Source organism: Pleurodeles waltl, chromosome 10 (genome assembly GCF_031143425.1).
Source record: "Pleurodeles waltl isolate 20211129_DDA chromosome 10, aPleWal1.hap1.20221129, whole genome shotgun sequence".
Taxonomy (NCBI): domain Eukaryota; kingdom Metazoa; phylum Chordata; class Amphibia; order Caudata; family Salamandridae; genus Pleurodeles; species Pleurodeles waltl.
The window spans coordinates 401678734-401701895 of record NC_090449.1 but is presented as its reverse complement, the minus strand read 5'-3'; the positions used below and the strand labels follow the sequence as shown (position 1 = coordinate 401701895).

The window sequence follows — 23162 nt, the reverse complement described above, 5'->3', positions numbered from 1 at the left end:
AGTAGTGCCATAAAGAAAGTATATATCCAATTTGTATTTTGTTGTATTTTGTACAGTTTGGACTTTCTGTTTCTCTGTTTCTCATGTTATGTTTCTATTATCTTTTGTGTTTTGTATTGTATAACTCTTTGTCTCTGTCTAACTATTATACATCAGTGTGTGTGTCTTTCCCTTTGAAGATGTAAATATTTATATTTATCTTGACGGTTTTGGTTGTTTTATATTGTAAACAACAGTGTATATTAGCTGTAGCTCGTTTTCTTTCTTGTGTTCAACCACTCAAGACTACCACCTGTGTCGCAGGATCTACGCAGAATTGCCTGAGAGAGGATCCACGAGGTCGGTCATCGTTGCAGTTGTTGTCTGCATATGCAGGGGTGTGACTCTTTCACTCCAAGCGAGATTCCTTCTTGCTTCTTGGTGCAGACTTAAGACTTGTCGCCCTCAGAGGATGCAAAGCCAGGGAAAATGTTGCAGTTGCTGGGAGGAGCCGGAGAAACAATGTTGCAGGGTGAAATCCTGTGAAGTCCAGTTGCGGTTCCAGTGGCCAGAAGTCAAAGTAAACGTTGCAGAGGACTCCTGCTGGAATCTTGCACGTCAAATCTGCAGACCCCGCCCAAGAGGGAGACCCTAAACAGCCCTGAAAGGGGAATTGGTCACCTAGCAGGGTGACCACCTATGAGGAGGGGGCTGTGACGTCACCTGCCTGACCTGGCCACTCAGATGCTCCGAGGGGCCTCTGCCCATCTTGATTTCAAGATGGCAGGATCTAGTGGCCACCTGGAGGAGCTCTGGGCACCACCACTGCGGTGGTGATGGACAGGGGAGTGGAACTCCCCTTTATATTGTCCAGTTTTGTGCCAGAGCAGGGACTGGGGGTCCCTGAACTAGTGCAAGCTGGTTTATGCAAGGAGGGCACCAAATGTGCCCTTCAAAGCATGCCGATGGCTTGGGGAGGATACCCCTCCCAAGCCATGTAACACCTATTTCCAAGGGAGAGGGTGTTACCTCCCTCCCCCACAGGAATTCCTTTGTTCTGCCTTCCTGGGCTTGAGCTGTTCAAGCAGCATCAGGGCAGAAACCGGTCTGTAGGATGGCAGCAGTGCAGGCTGCCTGAGAACACCTTGCAAACTGGTAGGAGGAAAGCTGGAGGTCCTCTAAGAAGCTCCCAGAGTGCATGGAGTGATACAACCAACACTTGCAACAGTATTGAGGTATGATTCCGACATGCTGGATACCAAACATGCCCAGGTTTGGAGTTAACATTGTGAGGCTAGACCTAGGTAGTGTCCTATGTCCATTACACAGGTAAAATGACTTCTCCGCACTCATGAAGTCCAGGAAAATGAACCTGGAGTTTGTGGGGACACCTCTGCTCATGCAGGGGTGCCTCACACGCAGGTACTTGCACCCTGCCCTCTGGGCTAGAAGGGTCTGCCATAGGGGTGACTTGCAGTAACCTGGTGCAGTGACCTGTAGTGAAAGGATGCATGCACATTTTCACGAAGGCTGCAATGGCAGGCCTGCATACACATTTTGAATGGGTTCCCATGGGTGGCACAATACATGCTGCAGCCCATGGGGAACCCCTGGTGCCCCAATGCCCTGGGTACCTAGGTACCATTTACTAGGAACTTACATGGGGGCACCAGTATGCCAACTGTGGGGTGCACAAAGTCAGGAACAACCAAATACAGAGGGAAAGAGCAGAGTCACTGGGGTCCTGGTTAGCAGGATCCCAATGAACACAGTCAAAAACACACTGGAGAGCAGACAGTGGGGGTAACTTTGCAAAAAAGAGGGTACTTTCCTACACTAGCCTTCTTTGACTTCTTACCTGAGTGACTTGAAGACTTGGAGGACGACGAGCAGTGACTCCGCAAGCGATCTCGAGACCTGCCTCTTGAGCGTGACCGGGAGGAATGCGGAGTCAAGTGCCGGGCCACCATGAGCTTTAGCGACAGCTCCCTCAAAGCCTTAGGATGTATGTCCCGGAATTCAGAGCACGACTTTGGGTCATGGTCATACTCCAAACACCATAATCAGACCCGGTGCGGATCAGTCACCAAGATCATGCAGTGACAGTCCTTGCATGGTTTGAAACCGGTCTTCAGGGACATCCTTGATGAACCAAAAAAATCGACAAAAGTGTTGAAATTGGTCAAAAAACGACCAGGGTAGCTCTCTCCTGATCAGCGCGTGGCACAGAAAGAAAAGAACTGACGTCACTGCGCCAAGGCAGTGCCTATGTACGACCCCGACATCACAGCAACCACAACGGATGTGGAGTCGACCGACGCCACATGACGGCACGGAAGGGCACTGCTTGAAGAAAAATCTCCTGATCCAGTCTGAGGCCTTAAGGAAATTCTAAGGTAAGGAATCTGCAACTAGAAGTCTTTATCAGATACCACAAGCACATGATGTGCAGATCCATCATGGACATCATCCGATGACAAAATTCACAAGGCTTGAACCCGGTCTTGCCTGACATCTCAACGCACCAGGAGTAAAAACATTCAAAACACTGACAAAACGTTGAAAAATATCAGTCAAAAAGTGGCTGGGGGTAGCTTTTCGGATCTGTGCTTGGCTGGCACGGAAAAAAAAAAACTGAAGTCTACACGCCGGAGTAGCGCCTATGTAGGACTAGTGATGTCATATCCGGCGCGCATGATGCTGACAGATACGAAGCCAATGACATCTAATGGCCCGGCTGGAGAAAAATCTCCAGATCCAGACTGACGTCTGGGGACATTCTAAGGTAAGGACTCTGCAACAAGAAGTCACTATCAGATCAAGTGAACCAGTCTATATAGTGCCACATGTTCACAGTTATGGCAAGCAAAGTTAAGGAGGTACAGTGCGATGGAAGTGATTTGTCCAGGAATTAAAAAACGTGATCAAGTAGGTAAAGGTCCATCTGAGTGGCCTCACTGATCCCCAGTTGGCAACTTAGGCATTTGACCACAATTATAATCTGGGTTTTATTCACAAGATACTTTCACCGAAGGTTAAAAAAAAAAAATGAAACAGCTGGCATCTTCATAGCCCTACTGTTATCAAAATCTGCCCTTAACAGAGTTCACTCAAACTGAGCCTGTGAAAATACAAATATTTGACAGAAACAAAAGAACCTGGCATGCTTAGCGTTTGGTATTATCAGAAACATGGGATTCTACTACATTGGTAGAACAGACCATGTACAGTTGCACATCCTTAGCCTGCTCAAGGCTTAATGTTTGATTACTCTGCACACTGTCACTGTAGAATTTTTTTTGCATTTGATCGCTACAAGAAATTGTGGGGGGGGGGGGGGGGGGGGGATTTGAAAATCAGATCACATTGGTTTAGGTTGACATATATTGGTTTAGGTTGATTCTGTGAAGTTTTATGCACTGATTGTTTAAGTAATTTGTGACACTATGGTCTGCTGAGGCTTTGCGGAGAGAGTAATGCTCTAACAGAGGCGATTGTTACCACTTATGTGCGACAAACAGCTACCATATTGACCAGAATGTGTTCTAGTGTTTAGAAAGCAAATGGAAAAATAAGGAGATGGACGGAATGCATGCATTAATCTCAGCCACTGGCAACTGTTCAGAGCCCCATCCTAATACATCATTTTTTTGCCCACTATGCCACCTCAGTTTGGAGCCAGCCCGTTGTGAATCAGCCTTGGCCCTGCTCCTCATGGGAACAGTCCAGCCCAAACTGCTAGACAAGGACCTACCTGAACCGGAACTCAAGCAACCTAGGACCGGTTTCGCCCTAGGTAGAATCGAAGACCCACGTCCCTAATTTTCTAGCCATGTCCTTTTGACAAAGAAACCACGACACCACCCCCGCCCTAATTGATGCAGTACCACATTGTAGGAGGCTGGCTCACTATATGGTGTACACCTATAGGTGAAGAACCCTGTACTGAGTTCAAGCAACCTTTAGTGATAGTGTAGGTAGCTCTAGATAACTCGAGCTCTCATAAGGGTAGCTGTGGAGAGCAGCTAACCCTTATACAGGAGGATGTAAAGCGGTTGCAAATACCACACAGGTCAGTCATTGAAATAAACACGAGAAAGAACCACACAGGTGTTAGAAAAATATGTTGCATTTATTATAACACACTGGTTCTGTATATACTATATCAAAATGATATATAGTGTGCACAGAGTCCAGGGGGGGGCCCCAGAGGCTTAACAGGGGCTTAAGTAGATAATACTAATGCTCTCTTTTGTGGTAGGCTTATCAAAGGGTAGTGCAAAACATTTGTTGTACTCACACAGACAACAGACTAAAACAGACACTCCATGACAACCCCAGACCAATGGTTTTTATATTCTTAATTTATTTCTAGAACCACAAGATTCAAGTTGCAGGTAAGTACTTCAATAGTTTCGAATTTCACACATATATCAATAACACTTTGTTTGAAATCGATAAGCTGTACAGTTTTTGACATATTGGCAGTTATCTGTTTTAAAAGTGTTCCTGGGGGGGAAGAAAAGTTAGATCGATTTGCAGGTAAGTACATCACTTACAGTTCCAGTCAACGGGGGTTAGGAAGTCCACAGGTCGAGGTTCAAGTTAACCCCAAACACCCACCACCAACAACACGGGGCAAGCCGGGTGCAGAGGTCAAAGTTGAGGCAAATTTAACATGGGCTCCTATGGAGACAGGGGACGCTCGGTTTCACATCTGCAGGCAGGTAAGTACCCGCGTCTTCGGAGGGCAGACCTGGGGGGTTCATAGGAGCACTGGTGGGGCCACAAGTAGGCACCAACACACACCCTCAGTGGCACTGTGGCGGCCAGGTGCAGGGTGCAAACAAGGCATCGGGTTTCCCATGATTCTCTATGAGGGGACCCCGGGGGTCACTCAGAGGCTGCAGGCGAGGTACTGGGGGTGGTTCGGGAAAACCACAGGCTGGACAGGGAGGAGGGTTGTCTGAGGGCTGCGGTGCAGTGGATCTTTAGTTGTTGGATATCTTCGTCCGGGGCTTTCGTAGTCAGGGGGGCCCTCGTGATTCCCTCTGCAGGCGTCGTCGTGGAGGGGTGAAGAGGTCACCCCAAGGTGGACACTTGCTCAGAACCGCCTGGGGATCCTCTCTAGTTGGTTAGGCCACCTGGACACGAGCCGGGGCGTCAGGTGCAGAGTGGTCAGGACTCACGCATTCAAAGTGAGGCTGGAGTCCTTGTTTGTTTCTTCTTGGACAGGGCTGCTGTCCACAGGAGTTCTTGGTCCTTTCGGGTGCAGGGCAGTCCTCTGAAGCTTGGTAGAGGTCGCTGGTCCCGCTGGATGCGTTACTGATCTTGTGCAGGTTATTTGAAGCAGGAGACAGGCCGTGTGGCTGGGGCCAAATCCACTGTCATCTTCCTTCTTCGCTGCAGGTGTTTCAGCTATACAGTCCTTCTTGTCAGGTCCCCAGAAATCTGGTGAGCTGGGTTCAGGGAGGCCCGTAAATGCTGGGTTTAGGGGTGTTTCAGGAGTCAGAGGGCAGTAGCCAATGGCTACTGTCCCTGAAGGTAGCTACACCCTCCTTGTGCCCAATCCCTTTGGGGAGGGGGCACAAACCTAATCCTATTGGTCCCTGTCCTCCAAACTAAGATGGAGAATTCTGCAGGGAGGGGGTCACTATGGACACCTTAGGGGTGGTCCTGGCTGGGGTGATTACTCCTCCCTGTTTTCCCTAATTATCCTGCCAGACTTGCCATCAAAAATGGGGCTTTGTTTGGGGGTGGTAACTGGAGTGCCCTGGGGCACTGTAATCCGAGGCTTGAGCCTTTGAGGCTCACCACCCGGTGTTACAGTTCCTGTAAGGGGGAGATGTGAAGCACCTCCACCCAGGACAGGCTTTGTTTTATGATCACAGAGAGCACAAAGGCTCTCACTCCAGGTGGTCAGAAACTTGTCTAAAGTGGCAGGCAGGCAGGCAGACTGGTTACTCCTGCACTAGCAGTTTGGCTAACATACAGGGGGAATCTCTAAAATGCCATCTGGGTGCATTTTTCAATAGATCCCACACTGCCATCAGTGGGGGGTTTATTGTGCTGAGAAGTTTGATATCAAACTTCCCAATATTCAGTGACGCCATTATGGAACTTTGGAGTTTGTAATGACAAACTCCCAGACCATATACTCAATATGTCTACACCGCACTTACAATGTCTAAGAATGGACTTAGACACTGTAGGGGCTTATTACTCATGCAGCTAGGCCCTCACCTATGGTATAGTGACCCTGCCTTCGGCATGTAGGGCCTGCTAGAGGGGTGACTTATCTATGCCACAGGCAGTGGTTTGTGGGCATGGCACCCTGAGAGGGGTATTCTCCCCACCAGCACACAAAAGCTGCAATGGCAGTGTACATGTGCTTGGTGAGGGGTTCCCTAGGGCGGCATTATATATGCTGCAGCCCTTGGGGATCTTCCATGCCACAGGGCCCTTGGGACCATGGGTACCTTTTACAAGGGACTTAACTGTGTGCCAGGGATGTGCCAATTGTGGAAACAAAGGTATAGATTTTGGAAAAGAACACTGGTGCTGGGGCCTGGTTAGCAGGATCCCTGCACACTTTCAATCTAAGTTCGCATCAACACTAGGCAAAAAGTGTGTGTGTGTTGGGGGGGGGTAACCATGCAAACAGTAGCACTTTCCTACACTCTAGAACTGACTTTGGTATATCACCTAACTGGAGATAAGCTCATACAAAACTACACTTAGCAACAGTTACATAAAGGAATGAGATAACATGGGCCCCTTTTGAGGGGGTGGGGGCAAATACCATATGCAGAAGAAAAAAAAATGGAATGCAAAAACCACAACCAACCCACACTACCACCCAAGGACCCTTAGGACTGGGAAGGTACTAACACCCCACAAGTAAGTAGGTAGGATTCCCCAGGAGCCCATGTGCAGAGTAGAAATCTTGGGTCAGTGTCCATAGTATAACACGGGAAGTCTCGGTTGGAGTTTTAGCTTTTTAGGACCCTTCCTAGGGGACCTTGAGGAAACCCGTTGGGACAAAAGAGGTTGGATAGCGTCCCCCTGTGGATACCCAGAATAGTGGAGTACCTACACCAGGGAGCCCAGGTGCATACGGGTGGAGTATTGTTGGAACCTCCTGCTGAAGTCAATGGGGATCTCAATTGTCCAGCTGCTGTCGCGACACGTGGACCCAGGCGTGGATTTCAGAAGAAGAGCACCTAAGGAGAAAGGGGACAAAGTCCAGACCATCCAGAGGTGTTAGGGCGGTGCAGAAGGGCAATGCCCACACTTCTTGGCGATGCTTCCCGCAGAACGGTGGACAAAGAAGTGCATCTGAGGAGTCCAGGCAATGCAGGAGGATCCCAGGAGTCGTCTATGAGTTTTCCCACACCAGTCGTCAGATTGCAGACAGGGTCAGTGACCGCCAAAGAGCCTTGGCAAACGCAAAGAAGTATTGTGCAGAGTTTGCCGGGGTTTTGGGGGCCAGCAAAGTCCAGGTGACCCAACCTTGGCAGCTACATCAGGGCCGGCCCTCTGCAAGCAGGAATCATTGGAGCCCCCCAGCAGGACCCTCTGATAACAGGCACAGGGAGTCGTGGGGAGGTTTAGCAGCACAGCAAAGAGGTGCCCATGTCACAGGAGTTGTAGGGTTGACATTGTTCTTGGAGCTGGAAAGTGCTGGAGGAGGGGGCTTCTTGGATCTAGGAGGTCTTCAGAATGAAGACCCAACAAGCCTTGGCTACGACAGGCAGACACGATGCACAGGGGTTCCAGCCAAGCAGCTCCAGCGAGGGACCACAAACTTCCCAGCTGCAAGAGAGATAGGTTAGATCGCTGGAGAGCCACAGAACCAGCACCTGTGTTGCGATGCCTTGGAGAGTCCGTGGGACAGCAGGATCCACCAGCCGGTCGTCACTGCTGAGGTGCCTGCAGGGGAGTGAATCCATTCCAATGGTGATTCCTTCTTGCTTTCCCAAGTGCACGTAGAGTCCCAGTGACTCTGGGTGATGCACGGTCACGGGGTTGTAGAAGTCTTTACAGAAAGTCGAAACAATGTTGCAGCAGGAGCCCTCCTATTGGTTACAGTCTTGCGGTTAGTTCCAGCAAACAGCAGCGGTTCCGGTGTCTAGGTTGCAGAAGTGTCTTGCGGACAGTTCCTGAGGTCTTGCAGACCAATCTGCGGTCCCACCCTTGGGGGAGCCCTTAAGTAACCCAGGAAGGAGGTTGGACACTAACTGCAGTGACCTATCAGAGGGGGTCAGGAACATCACCCAGCTGGACTAACCAGTCATATGTTCCCAGGGGCCTCTGTTCATCTTATCTGAAGATCACAGAATCAAGTGGCCACCTGGCTCTGTGCACACCCCTAGGGGAGAAGCTGGATAGGGGATGGTTACTCCCCTGCCCTCTGTGTGGTTTCGCGCTAGAGTGGGAACCAGGGGTTCCTGCACTGGTGAAAACCTGTTTATGCAAGGGGGGCACCAAATGTGCCCTTCAAAGCAGTCTGGTGGTGCTCAGAGGCACCCCCACCCCAGCCCAGAGACACCTATTTCTAAAGAAGAGTGTCACACCTCAGTACTACAGGAAATCCTTTGTTCTGCCTTCCCCTGCCCGAGTTAGGCTCCGCAGTAGGAGGGCAGAACAGTGTCTGGTGTCAGCAGCAGACCGGGCTGGCATGCAGGCCGTGCAAGGCTGTACAGACAGACATGGGGGATCCCTTAGTGGCCCCCCAGAGTACATGGTATCATGCAACTAACACTAGAATCTGTTTAGCTGCATGACTCCAACATGTTTGGCACCAAACATGCATACTTTCTGTAAAAACAGTACATAGTTGGACTACTCGTGCTGACCAGTGTCCACTACGTACCTTAAGATAGTTTCCCTGCACTTACAAAGCCCAGGGAATGGAGTCTTAGAACCATACACCTTGCCCTTGGGCTAAAGGGCCTACCTTAGAGGTGACTTACAGCATCAGAGTGCAGTGACCATGATATAAGGCAAACATTGACCATTTCAAGCAGGCTGCAACAGCAGGCCTGCAGTCATAGGCTGCATGGGCCTCCATGGGTGGCACAATATTTGCTGGAGCCCCCATGGGGGACCCATGATGTACTAATGCCCTGCGTACCTAAGTACCATAGACTAGGGACTTACATGGGTGCACCAGTATGCCAATTTTGGGGTGTAAATGTTACCTTACAACGAAATTTAGGGGAGAGAGCACTGACACTGGGGTCCTTGTTAGCAGGATCCCAGTGTACTACAGTCTAAACACATTGACACCAGGCAAACAGTGGGGGTAACTATGCCAGAAAGATGCTAGTTTCCTACACAAATGTTGGTGGAGTTGTCAATGAAAACCTACATCAGCCTTTCCCTTGCTAAGGAAGGCTTTCACTGTGAGTTGTATCGGCCCAAAGCTCCAACAGGTTGATAAGGAGATAGGACTCCGCCAGAGACCAGAGTCTTCTGATTTCAACCTCTCCCACATGGCAGCCCCAGCCCAGGAATGATGCTTCTGTCACTAAAGTCAGCTCTGTTTGGGTATGGGAGAACGGTCTGCCACTGACCCCATCGTCAACCACCACTTCAGGTCTTTTACAGTTCCCTCTGAGTTCTGGACCATGTCGGCGAGATTTGTCTGATGCTCCGCTCACTGGAACTTCAGGTACCACATTGCAGAGCCTTCATTTGCCAATGGGCATGAGGTACCAAGCAGGATGCAGGAGGCCACGAGGTCCAACAAACTCTGGGTCAGTCTCACTGAAATCGGGCATAGCGGCTGAAACAACAGTATAATAGTCTAAATATCCTAGATTTGCTGCTCACAGGATAGTCACGAAACTGCACGGTGTTCTGAACAGCTTCAGTGAAAGGAAGCATCTTAGAGAGTATCAGGTGTGACTTTGAGACTCTGATAGTAAACCCCAGCGAATGCAGTAGGTCCACCATAGTCTGGAGGTAGGAGACAACTGCCTGGGGCAAGCCCGCCTGCAACAGCCAATCAAGTGTGAGGAAATGCCTCTTTGTGTGTGGCCATCCACAATTTTTTGGAATGATGCTGCTGGTTTTTCGACTCAGTGTGCACTGAGGCCTGCTAACCAGACCTCAGCGCCACTGCCCTGACCCTCAAGTTGAAGTCAAATTGGCTACACCCAATTGAGAATGGTTAACTTACCTTTATATCCCTAATATATGGTAACCAGGGCATGTAAGTTAGAGCGGTACCTCAGCGATTGCAGCACTGGTTGTGCCACCTTGGCGGTCTCAGGTAAAACGAGTTTCCCCAGTCCACCACTGTGGACTGGTAGAACAGTCGTGCAGTGCTAGCCTGACTTTGCCATAGAAAGCAGTGGCAAAGGCTCCACTTCCCCTGCACATTGGTATAACGCACCCCTCTGGCAGGCCTTCCGAGTCCTAAGGCAGGGTGTAATATATGAACCCAACACCACAAGCAGTTTAGATGTTCTGACAGTGATAATGTGAAACAGACGCCTGCATGCAGGTCGAGACCAGGAGGGGTGACACTCGGGCTCAGGACAGCTGGGGAGCCATGCTGGCACAGTTGGTGGGCTTTTCTCCAGGGTTGAGGTCATCGGTGCGAGTGTCGGGTTTTCAGTCTGCAGAGTCCTTGCTGGATACGTTGTTGCTGAGCAGGTCCGCTGCTCTCTGGAGTCTGAGTTTTTTTTATTTTTATATAAGGCAACCAGGCTTCCTGGGTTTCTTGAAGCTGCAGGATGAGTCATTTTGTAAAGCGTCCATTGAGGATAGCAGGCAGGCTGGAAGGGCAGGTACCGGGTCAACTGCTTCTTCTTCCTCTTCTTCTTCTTCTTCTGCGGGGTCGACTCTTCTTTGTCCTTTTTCTTTGTAGGTAGTCAGGATCTGAGTTCTGGGGCTCAGGGGTGCCACCTAAATACTCAATTAAGGGTTGTTACAGGGAGTTCCAGGCAGTAGCCAATGGGCTGACCACCTTTAGGATGACTACAGCCTTCTTATGACCACTTCCACTTTCTGCTGGGAAGTGGGCATAACCCTAGCCCTAGTGGCCCAATTCCTTCCAAGCAAGTTGGAGGAGTTTGAAAAGTAGTGTCAACTTCAGCTACTTCACCTTATTGGTGGGACTACTCCTAATTTAAGTAATTTTCCCGCCTGTGCAGCCGCCAAACGTAGGGTCAGGACAGGGGGAGGGGTCAGTCATCTCTGTCATCTGGAGAGACATGGGTTGCATTTCAAAGGCGGCAGGGCCTTTGAAACTCCCTGCCCTGAAATGCCCATCCTGCTTTGGATGTGAACAAGCCTTTGTTCTGGGGCCTCTGAGAGCGTTGGCCCCCACCTCAGGGGGGCAGAACTCTGTCTAGGGTGGCTGCACTGGTTTCGTACCAGCCAGTGAACACACCAGTACTGGGCAGTTTTCGGGTGGAACCTTTAGGGTGCCCTCTGTATGGATTTATTAATAAATCCATCACTGGGGTCGTTAAGGGCTTATTATTCTGATATGTTTGATACCAAACATCCCTGGACTCAGGGAAGCCATCATGTTCCTGGGGAACTCGTAATGACCGGTGTCCAGCACATGCATTTAAAATGGCTTCCCTGCACACTTACTATGTCTCAGAATCAACAGAGACACAGAAGGGACATACCTGCTCATGCATATATGCCCTCACATGTGCCTGGATATACCCAGCTTTAGAGGTGACTTACACTTGGCAGTTATAGGGGACCTGGCACACAAAGGTGTGCGACAGGTTGTGTTTTTAATTTAGCCTGCACCAACACATGCAGTCTGCAATGGCAGCACTGTGTGGGTTAGTCGAGCGGACCCTGAGGGTGGCACAGTTGGTGCTGCAGCCCTTAAAGACCTTCCTTAGCACCCCAGGCACTAGATACCAGGGGTGCCATTTAGAAGGGACTTACAGTGGCAGCTAAAGAGTTGACCAATTGTGCAAAACAACTGTGCAGTTTTTTGGGAATGATCTGGCATTGGGGACCTGTTTAGCAGGGACCCAGTGCACCAACCCTTAAAGCCTCATTAGAAACCAGGCACAAAGTGTAGGCTAACCATGTCAAAAAGGGTGCTTTCCTACAGGAACAATCAGGGATTGCAGGCCAGAGAGGTGTTACCTTCCTCCTGCAGGAACCCACATTTGAAGCCTGCCTTTCGAGGCTAACACAAAGGGAAATCTGCCTTTGATGAGCAAATGTGTAACACTGATTAGGCAGACAGGCTGGCACAGGGAGCAGAGAGGGGAAACAAGTTGCCAAACCAGTTTCCCCAAGGGTATGTAGCCCTGAGATAGCCACACCCCATGGGAGGGCTCATGAGGGCCACACAACAGAGAGGGCTCTTGCCACTGAGTGGACAGAATGGTGCATCCTGGCATAGCCCGGAGAAACACTACACAGAAAATGGTTACTATTGGGGAGGGAAGCTGGTAACCCATTGGCTACCAACCACATTTTGCCGTGTGGGCACTTTCCTACCATAACAAGGGCACCCGACCTCAGATCTCAACTGACCAGGAAGGAGGACCGAAGCTGGAATGTCCTGCCACACTGAGAGATGAGCAAGGAGAGGCAGCACCATCAAGGACTGCACCTCTGTTGGCTAGTGTAGAGAGAGTGATTGTGTCTACTGTGCCCTGCTCAAGGAATAGTCAACTCCACAGCCCAGAAAAAGCCAAGAGATTCAAAGGGCCAGCCGACTGGTCTTCGGTTTGCAGCAGAGGAACACAACAGCTGAAGAAGCTGGCTGGGGAAGTTGGTATCCCAAATTGACATCTAGTGATGCAGGTGATGGCATATCCTGCCCTGTACGGTGATGGCATATCCTGCCCTGTACTAGGTGTTCGTGATGGCAGGAGGGAAAACTTAAGAGGTTTGGAGGCTGCCGGGAGGAGGTGTTTTTCTTTTTTGTTGAAAGGGGCGGAAGGAGGACCAGGATTGGTGAGGACCGATGGAGAAGCCCAAGGACCTGGCTTTAGTTCTGCCAGCCTTAAGTTGCTCAAGCGCAGAGTCAGCTTTCTCACCATAGAGACGTGAGCCATCTAAGGGCATGTTCATGAGTGAAGCTTGGACATACTCAGAAAAGGGCTAGAACCAGGCCCCGAGATGAACATTGGTAAGAGCTTCATTAAAATTGAAGAAAGATTCAGAGGGGGCAACTCCTGGCTGAAGCATCTCTGTCAAGACGTTTGTCTTGACTGCCACTGAGGGCAACAGAAGGTCCACAACATCTGCCCCTGTATGCACCACAATAGCAAATGAGGCACACTCCTCTGTAGCCATAGTAGGGAGAGAGATCAGGCCAGTGTCTGGTGAGGTGTCTAACCCACTTGCATCCGCCAGTTCAACATACCAGTTGTACTCAGTATTGTCAAGGGGATGCTGGCATCTATAAGGGTCCTCAGACCCCCCCCCCCTCCCATTCGTCTACTTCTCCCATCCAGAATGGGAAAGATATGGCTCCAAGCCAGAGTGCATGGTCCTCCGTCGGCATTTGAACCGGCGTCAGGAGACGCCCGTCCAGTACAGTGCTGGAAATGACGATGTGGGTGCTGACGCTATGAGACTTAGGCTATGTTGGGAGCATCTGTACTGGAGAAGGAGTAGAGGAGGGTTGCGGTCTCACAGGTGTTGGCGCTCCTGATCCAACATCTGATCCAAGGGGCCCGAATGGCGGTGAGGGTGAACCCACCAGTGGAGATCCAGTGGAGGCCCCTCCCAAACGCATGGGGCCTGTAGGCGCTCCAGAGGAATCCGGTTGCTCAAATATGAGGTGCATGGCCTCAAAATTCTTTCAGGTGGGCAGGGGTCCCTTTGGCCCAGAGAAAGTCAGATAAGCACAGAGTGGACCCTGTCTTAGGCTCCACCGAAGCGCGGGGCCTGGAGTGCTGACACTACAGCGACCCATCCGAGGATTTAGATGGGCATGGCAAAGTAGATGATCTCTATGACGTCTTTCGGTGGGACCTACCCAAAGAGTTCGACCTTAGGCAACTAAGTGTAGCTTTTCATGGATCAGCGCTATCTCGTGTGGAAAGGAAGGAACCGACGACAGAGCACTGGGGTAGCACCTATATAGACACCTCACACGTTGATGCTGAAATTAATTACACCACCTACCGGCACACAGAGTTACTGCTCGAAAACATGCAGATTCAGTCTGATGCCTGGGGAGTATTCGAAGCAGAGGAATTTGAAATATACAAGAAAGATTGGAGCATGCACACTCAAGAGTAATAAATAGTGCAGACTGGACAGAAGTCTGTTCTTGGCTTGTACTGAGGTTCAAAACTACATTTATTTCACCTCAAAAGATATGATGGTAAAATGATGTTAAAATGTTGCACATGAAAGAGACAAACAGCCAATGGTGTTAGAATGTTGCATGTAAAAGAGCTGAACAGCTGCCGCATGTTTTGTCCAAACTAGACTTTATAAAGGCTGAGTGATCAAGTATATTTTATTCCTTTAAATAGAAAAAACGTTTGAGGTAGTAGCTGATACCCGCTCTCGCTTTTGTCAAGGTACGTATCTTCATATTGTACTGAAAATCACAAATTGTGAGGGCCTTGGTGCAGTACTCTGCCCTGCTACTGCAACAGAAGATCCTGCCAAAGTATCAGCTTGATCGGAGGACAGATGCTCATGCCCAGGAAGTCGGCGTACTACACTCTCCTGGCCCAATCTGGTGCCACTAGAATAACTTGGGCCTGCTTGTTCTAGATCATCTTCTGATATGATTGGGGGTGCCTCTGAGAGCCGCAGGGGTAGTATTTCTAATCCCGTGGTGCAAAGACTCAATTAATGCACCAATACGAATCAGTAATCCAACTGGACTATTACCTGCTGAGCAATACTGTGCAAGAAGGGCTTCTAGTAACGTTCAATCCCACAAGAATAGTTTAGAGACACAGTGAAACACCAAAACCTCTTTCGTCAATGAATGACACTCAAAATAGCACTAAGGAACAGGAGAGGAACTTTAAAATGTTTATTTTGAAATCCTATTTCTAGTAAAATATCAATGGTAATCATACAGAATGCAAAAAATAATATTGCAACGCAATGCCATGGTCAGTAAAATTAGCAAGAACATTTATAAAATGGTTAGCAAGTTCTTAACATTCTAACACCCTAAAGCTGTTTCTGGGCACTATGCAACATTTTAGCTGAAGGAGTAAATAGCAAGCCTGTTGGAGCCTGGACCACACAACATACCTGTTTTTGTTAAGAAAATAGCAACCTCAGCTATTCACTATTATAGCTTTATCTGCTAATGAAATAAACTTCTAGGCGAAGTAGACTTCTCTGCACTGTCCCTGCCGTGACCTTTAACTGAGGCCGGTTGGTGCTGCAAATCGGCGTGACCTTTAGCTTGATAATCATAACGCAAAATCCCTCTACTCTACTGGTTCAATGGTCAGGTAGCTGAGGTTTTGTAAAACAGCACCTGCAGACAGTAAAGCATCAATAATACTAAACAAATAGGCGATAAATGTATTATCTTGATTCTTATATTATGTGCTCCTATAACTACAAACACGTAAGCTAATACAGGTGATGTCCATGATGTTACAACAGCATCCATAACTGAAAACAATAAAATATGTCACCCTAGAAATTAAGCATACATGATATCAACAGTTCTGCCCATGTCTAAAAACCTCATACTTTAAAAAACAGAGTTAAAAGAATGTGAAAGCAAGCAGAGGATGAAAATAGGAGTAGATTAAACAAGAGCAGTCACAGTATTTACAACACTTCTGACTTCGGGCAGGAGCGGAAGCAGCCGGAAGGCATACAGGAGCCCCGAGCTCCACTCTAGGTAGTTGTCTCTGTGTGAGAGCTGGCTTGAAAACTATAATGCAAAAAAAGTGCTGACATTGCATGATCTCAATGATGGTAAAAGATCGAGCCTAAGTCCTCCCCATTGATGAAAATTTGTCAAACCCTTTAAAACAATGGAGATACAAAAAGGCCAGCAACACCACAATATACCGCTCCACTGAGCCTACCACTCAAACTTGTTGACAAACAAGAATTTGAGGGTGTTAGCCAAGGTTGCTTTAAAGGAGTCAACGAGTCAGTTTGTGCACCCACCTATAAATGTATTGTATTTCCTGGAACAGACTTGGGTGGGGAGCAAATAGGACCACATCAACCACCTTCAATGGAAGCTGAAATGAAGCTGGAATGCCCACTCAATTTCCATGCATGAAGGTGTATTCCTCGAAGACTCAGATGCAGGACCTAGCCCCTTGATTCAGAGAACTAGAGACCAAGGGACGTGAACAGGGATAAGTGCTGGTGGTCTGGTTACCACAACCTTCTTAACCAGCCCGGAGAGAAACTGCCTCTGAACCTAAGGAATCAGGGATTTCAAACTAAATGCATAGCGAAGCAGGAACATCGACAGGTTGACCACAAAGGAAGGGACGGAAGATCTTGCGAGCAAGTCCAACTGCCCTGAATACCAGCAAACTGATATGCAACTTCTGCTCTTCTAGTGACCAGATGCCTCTGACCCCTAGAACCCCACACAAAGGTGGACACATTCTTCATGCCTGCTGTCACTTCAGCTGAGGGAGAGAAGGGCTTCCTTTGAACCACTGTCTGTAGAGGCAACACTGGTAGGGCCCTCATATGACAGAATACTTGTGGGACAAGGGAGATGCAAGAAACGAACAGACCGAGTAGGTGTAAGACTACCTGAACTAGAATCAGAGCCCTGCCCAAAACATAGGACTCATATCCAAAAAGTCCTGGATGCACTACGGAGGAGGGAAAGCTCTGAGCAAGGTCGTATCCAGTACCACCCCTTTGAAAAAGAAATGTCAGGAGTGCTTTAATTGACACTTGGATACACTGATTGAAAGCCTTAAGTAGAACAGCACTGAAGTGATCATCTGCAGGTAATGCAATACCATCTGTGGCAAACCAGCTTTGAGCAGACAGTCACCCAAGTATGGGAATATCACAATCCCCCAACTTTCTGTGACTGGTTTCAACTACTGCCATCATCTTTGTGAAGACTTGAACTGCTGAAATCAATCCAAGTGTAGGGTACCCCTTTTCTACGCTTTGCAGAACCCACTAGTCTGACAATATGGTTTTCCTATAGACTGTAGAAAGAGGTACCAGTCCTCCCACCTATGTCACATGCTTCTTCAGAGAGGAACTACAGTGGCTTCCCTTGTGGTGCAAGGGAGGAGGAGGAAGGCTGAACCTGATGGCCATGTCCCTTGTCCCCGAACTGTCAGACAAGGGGATTCTGTTCCTGTTGACCGCTCAGTGCAGAATGGGTTTGCCTGAATTAAAACCATCTGCCTAAAGCTTTAGGTCTCCAAAATGAACAAAAATCCTTTATATCCGTTTGAAGCCCCAAAGATGTTTCTATGGCTCTACCCTCTTTGAAGCGTTCAAGCACTGCTTCTGCATTCTGCCCAACAAGTCACTCTCTGTCAAAAGGCATATCCCCCCCACCCCCCAATTAGTGCATCCTGCACATCTGTTGAGTAGAGTACTCACAGGCATTATTCCTTCAAATAACTGAAAAGATGGCAGTGGCAATGCAGTTTGCTGTATCCAAGCCTAGTCTGATGATATGATGGGACACCTCTTGTTCATCACAGACTACTTCTGCAAAATAGCTCCTAAGGTGTTTGGGTAGATTGCTTATCACCACAGGTGCCATAAACCCAAAGGGTGTGGGAGTAGTGTCCCAAAAGACAAGCGGTGTTTTTTGAGTGCACTGCTAGGTTGATTGTCATAAAAGTAATCTTACCCACACCTTCCAGTTTTTCGACTCCATCAGTTAGGGTGGGTAGGGAAAGCTCCTGGATTCAGTTTACTAGTGGTGAAGACCAGGACCAACAATTTCTCTGGGGTGGGATGGATGGCTATAAAGATGTGGGGCCTGATTTAGAGGTTGGTGGAGGAGTTACTCTGTCACAAACGTGACAGATATCCCATCTGCCATATTAAGATTTCCATAGGCTATTACAGAATCGCAATATGGAAGACAGGATATCCATCCCATTTTGATGCCATAAACCCCTCCACAAAACTCTAAATCCCCAGGGGCCAGTCAATAAAAATTGTGCTACTTTCTGGTTTACTGTTGGTCAGGTTGAGGCTTAGACCACTATTCCTCCATTGCCTCTATATCAGTTGCGTTAAAGGGACAAAGATTTCACAGTGATGATGTTAAACTGCAGAACGTCAATCAAGATGCTCAGTTAATATTCCACTAAGGGAATAGGGATTTCCAAAATCTCAGCTGACTTCATTCTTTTGTATGAATCTCTTTATTGAGTTTTTAATTACATTTTATTACATACAGGTACTCTGTAGAAACTATGCATGACGGATACAACTCATGTGTTACTTACTCAATCGTACAATTTTGCATAAATGTATGAAGTCAAAGCAACTTGAGGGGAGATTCAGCTCCAATAAGGAGACATCAACAGCTAAGTTGAGTCAGCAGCATTTTGGGAGAGAAGGAAGGGAGCAGTATATGGCGTTGTTGAGGTGTTAGTCGGCTGTAAATGTAAATACAACTAACCCCAAAATGAAGAAACCGAGAATGTGGATTATTAATTCTTTAATTTGGTGAAAGTAACTTGCCAAAATAATTTGTATGTTTGGCAGTGAGCAAATCATAGGCTCATTTTTGCTTGAACTGGTCCTTCATTTTTTCCCCACTATATACCACATTTACAGACGTGCATTGTTTGTGGCCCAGGTATGGTGGGGTTACATAGGCATACCCCTGTTTTTCGGCACAACAAAGCTGTATATGAAACGTCAAGTTTGCTTAACATTGGTGAAGAAATGGGACAAACTGGGAGTGAAGGGTGTAGGAAGGTAGCATCTTTCTGACATAGCAACCCCCACCTTTTGCCTGGTGTCAGTATGTTTTGACTGTAGTGCACAGGGATCCTTCTAACCAGGACCCCAATGTCTGTGCTCTCTCCTCTAAATTTGGTTGCTGGTTACATTTTACACCCACAACTGTCATACTGGTGAACACCTATAAGTCCCTAGTATATTTTACTTAGTTACACAGGGCACTGGTATAACAGGGGACTACCAAGTGATGCAGCAAGTATTATGCCATCCATGGGAGCCCATGCAAATTGTGTCTGCAGGCCTGCCATTGAATGCACCTTTCACTTTAGATTTAGGGCTTGCCTTACATCGAGGTCACTGTGCTTAGACACTGTAAGTCACCCCTCTGGCAGGTCCTTCAGCACAAGGGCAGTGTGCATGTCTCCAAGTGTGAGGGTACCCCTGCAGGAGCAGGATACCCCTACAAACTCCAGACTCCATTCGTTACGCTTTCTAATTTTGGGGAAGCCATTTTAAGGTATGTAGTAAACACTGGTCAACACGAGTAATCAAACAACATAATTACTTCTCCGAACCTAGGCATGTTTGGTATCAAACATGTTGGAATCATTCAACTACACCGATTCCCGTGCTAGTTGTATGATCCCCTGCACTGTGGGGGTTAATTAGAGGATCCCCCAGTTCTGCCTGTGCAGCCTTACTGGGTCTGGCTGCAAGCCCACGCTGGTGCAGACCCCAGACTCTGTTCTGACCGAACTGGTGGTGGGCCAAATTCAAGCAGGGGAAGGCAGAACAAAGAATTTCCTGCAAGGGAGAGGTGTAACCACCTCTCCCTCTGAAATAGGGGTCTATGGGCTGGGGTGGGGTGGTCTCTGAGCGCCACCAAACTGCTTTGAAGGGCACATTCGACATCCTCCTTGCTTATTCCATTTGCACCAGTTCAGGAACCCATGGTTCTCCCTCTGGGTCAAAACCACACGAAGGACAGGGGACTGACCGCCCCAAGTCCAGCTTCTTCACTAGGGAGGTGCACAGAGCTCTGCCAGGTGGCCGAATGATTCTGCCATCTTGGAAACAAGGTAGGCAGAGGCCCCTGGGATAATATGACTGGTTAGGCCAGGTAGATGACGTCTCTGACCCCCCTCCGATAGCTGGGTCACCGCAGAAAGTGACCAACCCCCTTTTAGGGTTACTTAAGGGCTCCCCTCCCCCCCCCCCCCCCCCCCCAAGGGTGGGTCCTCAGATTCATTGAGCAAGACTCTACAAGGAACTCTCTGCAAGACATCTTCCATGCCTGACCTCCAGAACCGCTGCTGGTCTGCTTTTGGAACTGAAATAAGACTGTATCCAGTTGGGAGGGCTCTCACTGCAACACTGTTTCTCGAACTCCTGCATGATTTCTGCAACATCCATAGCTGAGCATCCTCTAGGGTCACAAGGACTCTGTTTGCATCCAAGAAGCAAGAAGGAATCTCCCTTGGAGTGAAGTAGTCACTCCTCTGCGTCTGCAAGCACCTCAAGACTACGACGACCAGCTGGTGGATCCTGCTGTCCCACGAACATCGAAAGGCTCAACAACACAGGTGATGGTTTTGTGTTCCTCTTCAGGTCCCCCTTGTTTTATGATCCACTTGGGAGACTGTGGGCCTCTGGTGCTGCCCTTGGAATGGAACCCCCTGTGCACCGCAACTGTTGCTCTTGCCCAAGGCTTGTTTCCAAGGAAATATTCATGCTCTAAGAAGCCCCAGCCTCCAGCAATCTGCATCTCCATGATCACCTTTCACTCTGCAGCTCCTGTGATGTGGAACTCCTAGTTTTCTTTTGTGCTGTCGAGGCCTCCCTGCGACTCCCTGTGCCTGCTGCCAGTGGGTCACTCATGGGGGCTCAATCGACTCTGGCTTGCTTTCCTTCCTGCTGAAGGCCTGCCCTGACTCTCTTCCAAGGGTCAAGTCACTAGGACCTTGCTGATCCTCAAAAACCTACAACGTACCTTGTAACTACTATTTGCATTTGCCAACGCTTGTTGGTGGTCCTGCTGGCCACTGGCCCTCCTGCAATCAGACACCGACGTGGGACATCTTGTGGAAGACTCCAAGGATCTCCTGCATCCCCCTGGACTCAGCAGCTGGACTTTTCCTTCACCGTCCTGCAGGAACATCACCTCCAAAAGGGTGGGCATTGCATATCTGCACTGCCTGGACATTGCTGATTGGTCTGGACACTATCCCCTTCTTTCTCAGGTTCCTCTCGTCTGGAATCCAACTTTGGGTTCAACTGACCTGATCCAGGGGTCACGACAGCAGCTGGACAATCGAGGCTTCCATTGACTCCAACTAGGGTTTCTGACGCCACTTCACCCCATGCACCTGGGCTCCCTTGTGTACGTATGCCGATCTTGTGGGTATACACGGGTGGGAGCACGCTCCAACCTTCTTTGTGGCAACTGGTTTCCTCAGGGTCCACAGGGAAGGGTCCTGAATCCATAAAATTCCAACCATGACGGTCCTGTGTTAGCCTATAAGACACCTGGCTCAATAACAACTCTGCGCCTGTTGGATTACAGTTACTTACCTCTGGTTTTTTCTTACTTCCCCAGCCCCTGGGATCCTAACACACTTACCTTAACTGGGTACCTTCATTCTTATACCACTTTCTTAGAATATGGCTTGCCCCCCCCCCCATTTCTGATTGTTTCTAAGTGTATATTTTTTGTGTAGTTATCTCCAAGCGGAGATATACCAACGTTAGTACAGTCTTCAGTGTTGTAATAAACAAACCTGGTGTGGTTCTTTCTGTGTACAGTTACTGACTAATGAGGTATTGCAAGTGATTTACACTCCTCCTGGATGAGCTTTAGCTGCTCACTACAGCTAACCCTAGGGAGCTCTTGCTATCTGGACACCTACACACTATCACTAAGGGGTGCCTGGACTCAGTATAGGGTACCACACCATAGGTGTACAATGTAAACTGAGCAAGCCTCCTACAAAGGGGAGGTCAAAGGAGGCAGTGAAAATGTTTTTATTCACAATAAAACGTCTTCATTTATATTTTTACTATTGAAATAACCAAATGTATGCGTAACCTGGGAGTTATAATAAAATACATTTTTCATGAAGATGAAGAGTTCATCACATACCTCAGCAACATCTGCAAGAGATCGTGAAACAAAGGAATCCCGTGAATTTCCATCCAGCAAGCTCGGGCCAAGTAAAGAAGTGCCACTATGATTTCCAGGGACTGCTGGCATCACCTTTCGATTTTTTTCTGGAGAGATGAAACTTGCTGTAAAGAGATGAAAATGTAACAGGACATCTAAACATATTTAAAAAAAACATTGCCCTATCAATATCAATTCACTTTCATTACTCTAAAGAACTTTAATTCTGCTGCATATTGTTTTTTAAAACTACAAACGCAGGAGAAATTCACCATTTTACAAAATCATAAACATGAACAGGAGCCATCTCCACACAATATTAATTATCTCATCTCATGTTTTCAGGGTAATGGGTATATATTAATTTACTGAATAGATGAAGGTCCACTAATTTACTCAGTAATTGTAGGAAGCTGGCCTTTTGTGTGGTGGGTACCTAAGGCACTTACACCTTATACCAGGTCCAGGTATCCCCTCTTAGTGAAGTGTAGGCAGTGTCTAGAAGCCATGCTCTCTAGATGTAGCTGTGGATGAGCAACCAAGGCTTATCTAGGAGACATACAAAGCTCATGCAATACCACTATAGTCACACAGCACTTACACACATGAAAGAAAACACGGAGTTGTACAAAAATAAAGGTACTTTATTTTTGGTCACACAATACCACAAAATACTAGAAGTGCACCCCTCCAACAGGAGGTAATACACTAAATATATACACTAATAAACAGTAATAGGCATAGAAAAGGTTAGAAAACAGTGCAAATACCAATAAGCAATAGTCACCAGAGGGGTGCCCAAACCATATACTAAAAAATGGAATGCAAACCCAGTACCCCCACCTAGATAAGTGGAATGTGTAGAGGGGAGCTGGGAGAACTAGAAAACCACAGACATAAGTAACGCAGTAACCCACCAGCGACCAGGAAAGCAGGAGTAAATCACTGGAATTTCCCCAAACCACTCAAAAGGAGGAAAAAGAAGAAAAAAAAGACATCCAGACAAGACTGCAAGAAGCCAGCAGTGGATTCCTCGAGAAGAAGACCTGTGGAGCGAGGGGAACAAGTCCAAGAGTGACAGTGGAGTCCAGGAGGAGTAGGAGCTACTATACACCCAGCTGTACTCGCAGGAGTTGGTCCACTGTGATGAAGATCA

General features: G+C 48.2%; 1 protein-coding gene across 2 annotated transcripts in view; it reads right to left on the bottom strand.

The window, feature by feature from the left end:
- CRAMP1 (cramped chromatin regulator homolog 1) overlaps positions 1-23162 on the bottom strand; it is a 982369-nt gene that overhangs the window by 45002 nt on the left and 914205 nt on the right. For both annotated transcript variants that reach the window (XM_069210635.1, XM_069210634.1), the window contains exon 20: positions 21986-22131. In XM_069210635.1, the coding sequence (XP_069066736.1) occupies positions 21986-22131 (146 nt within the window). The remainder of the gene's footprint in view (positions 1-21985; positions 22132-23162) is intronic.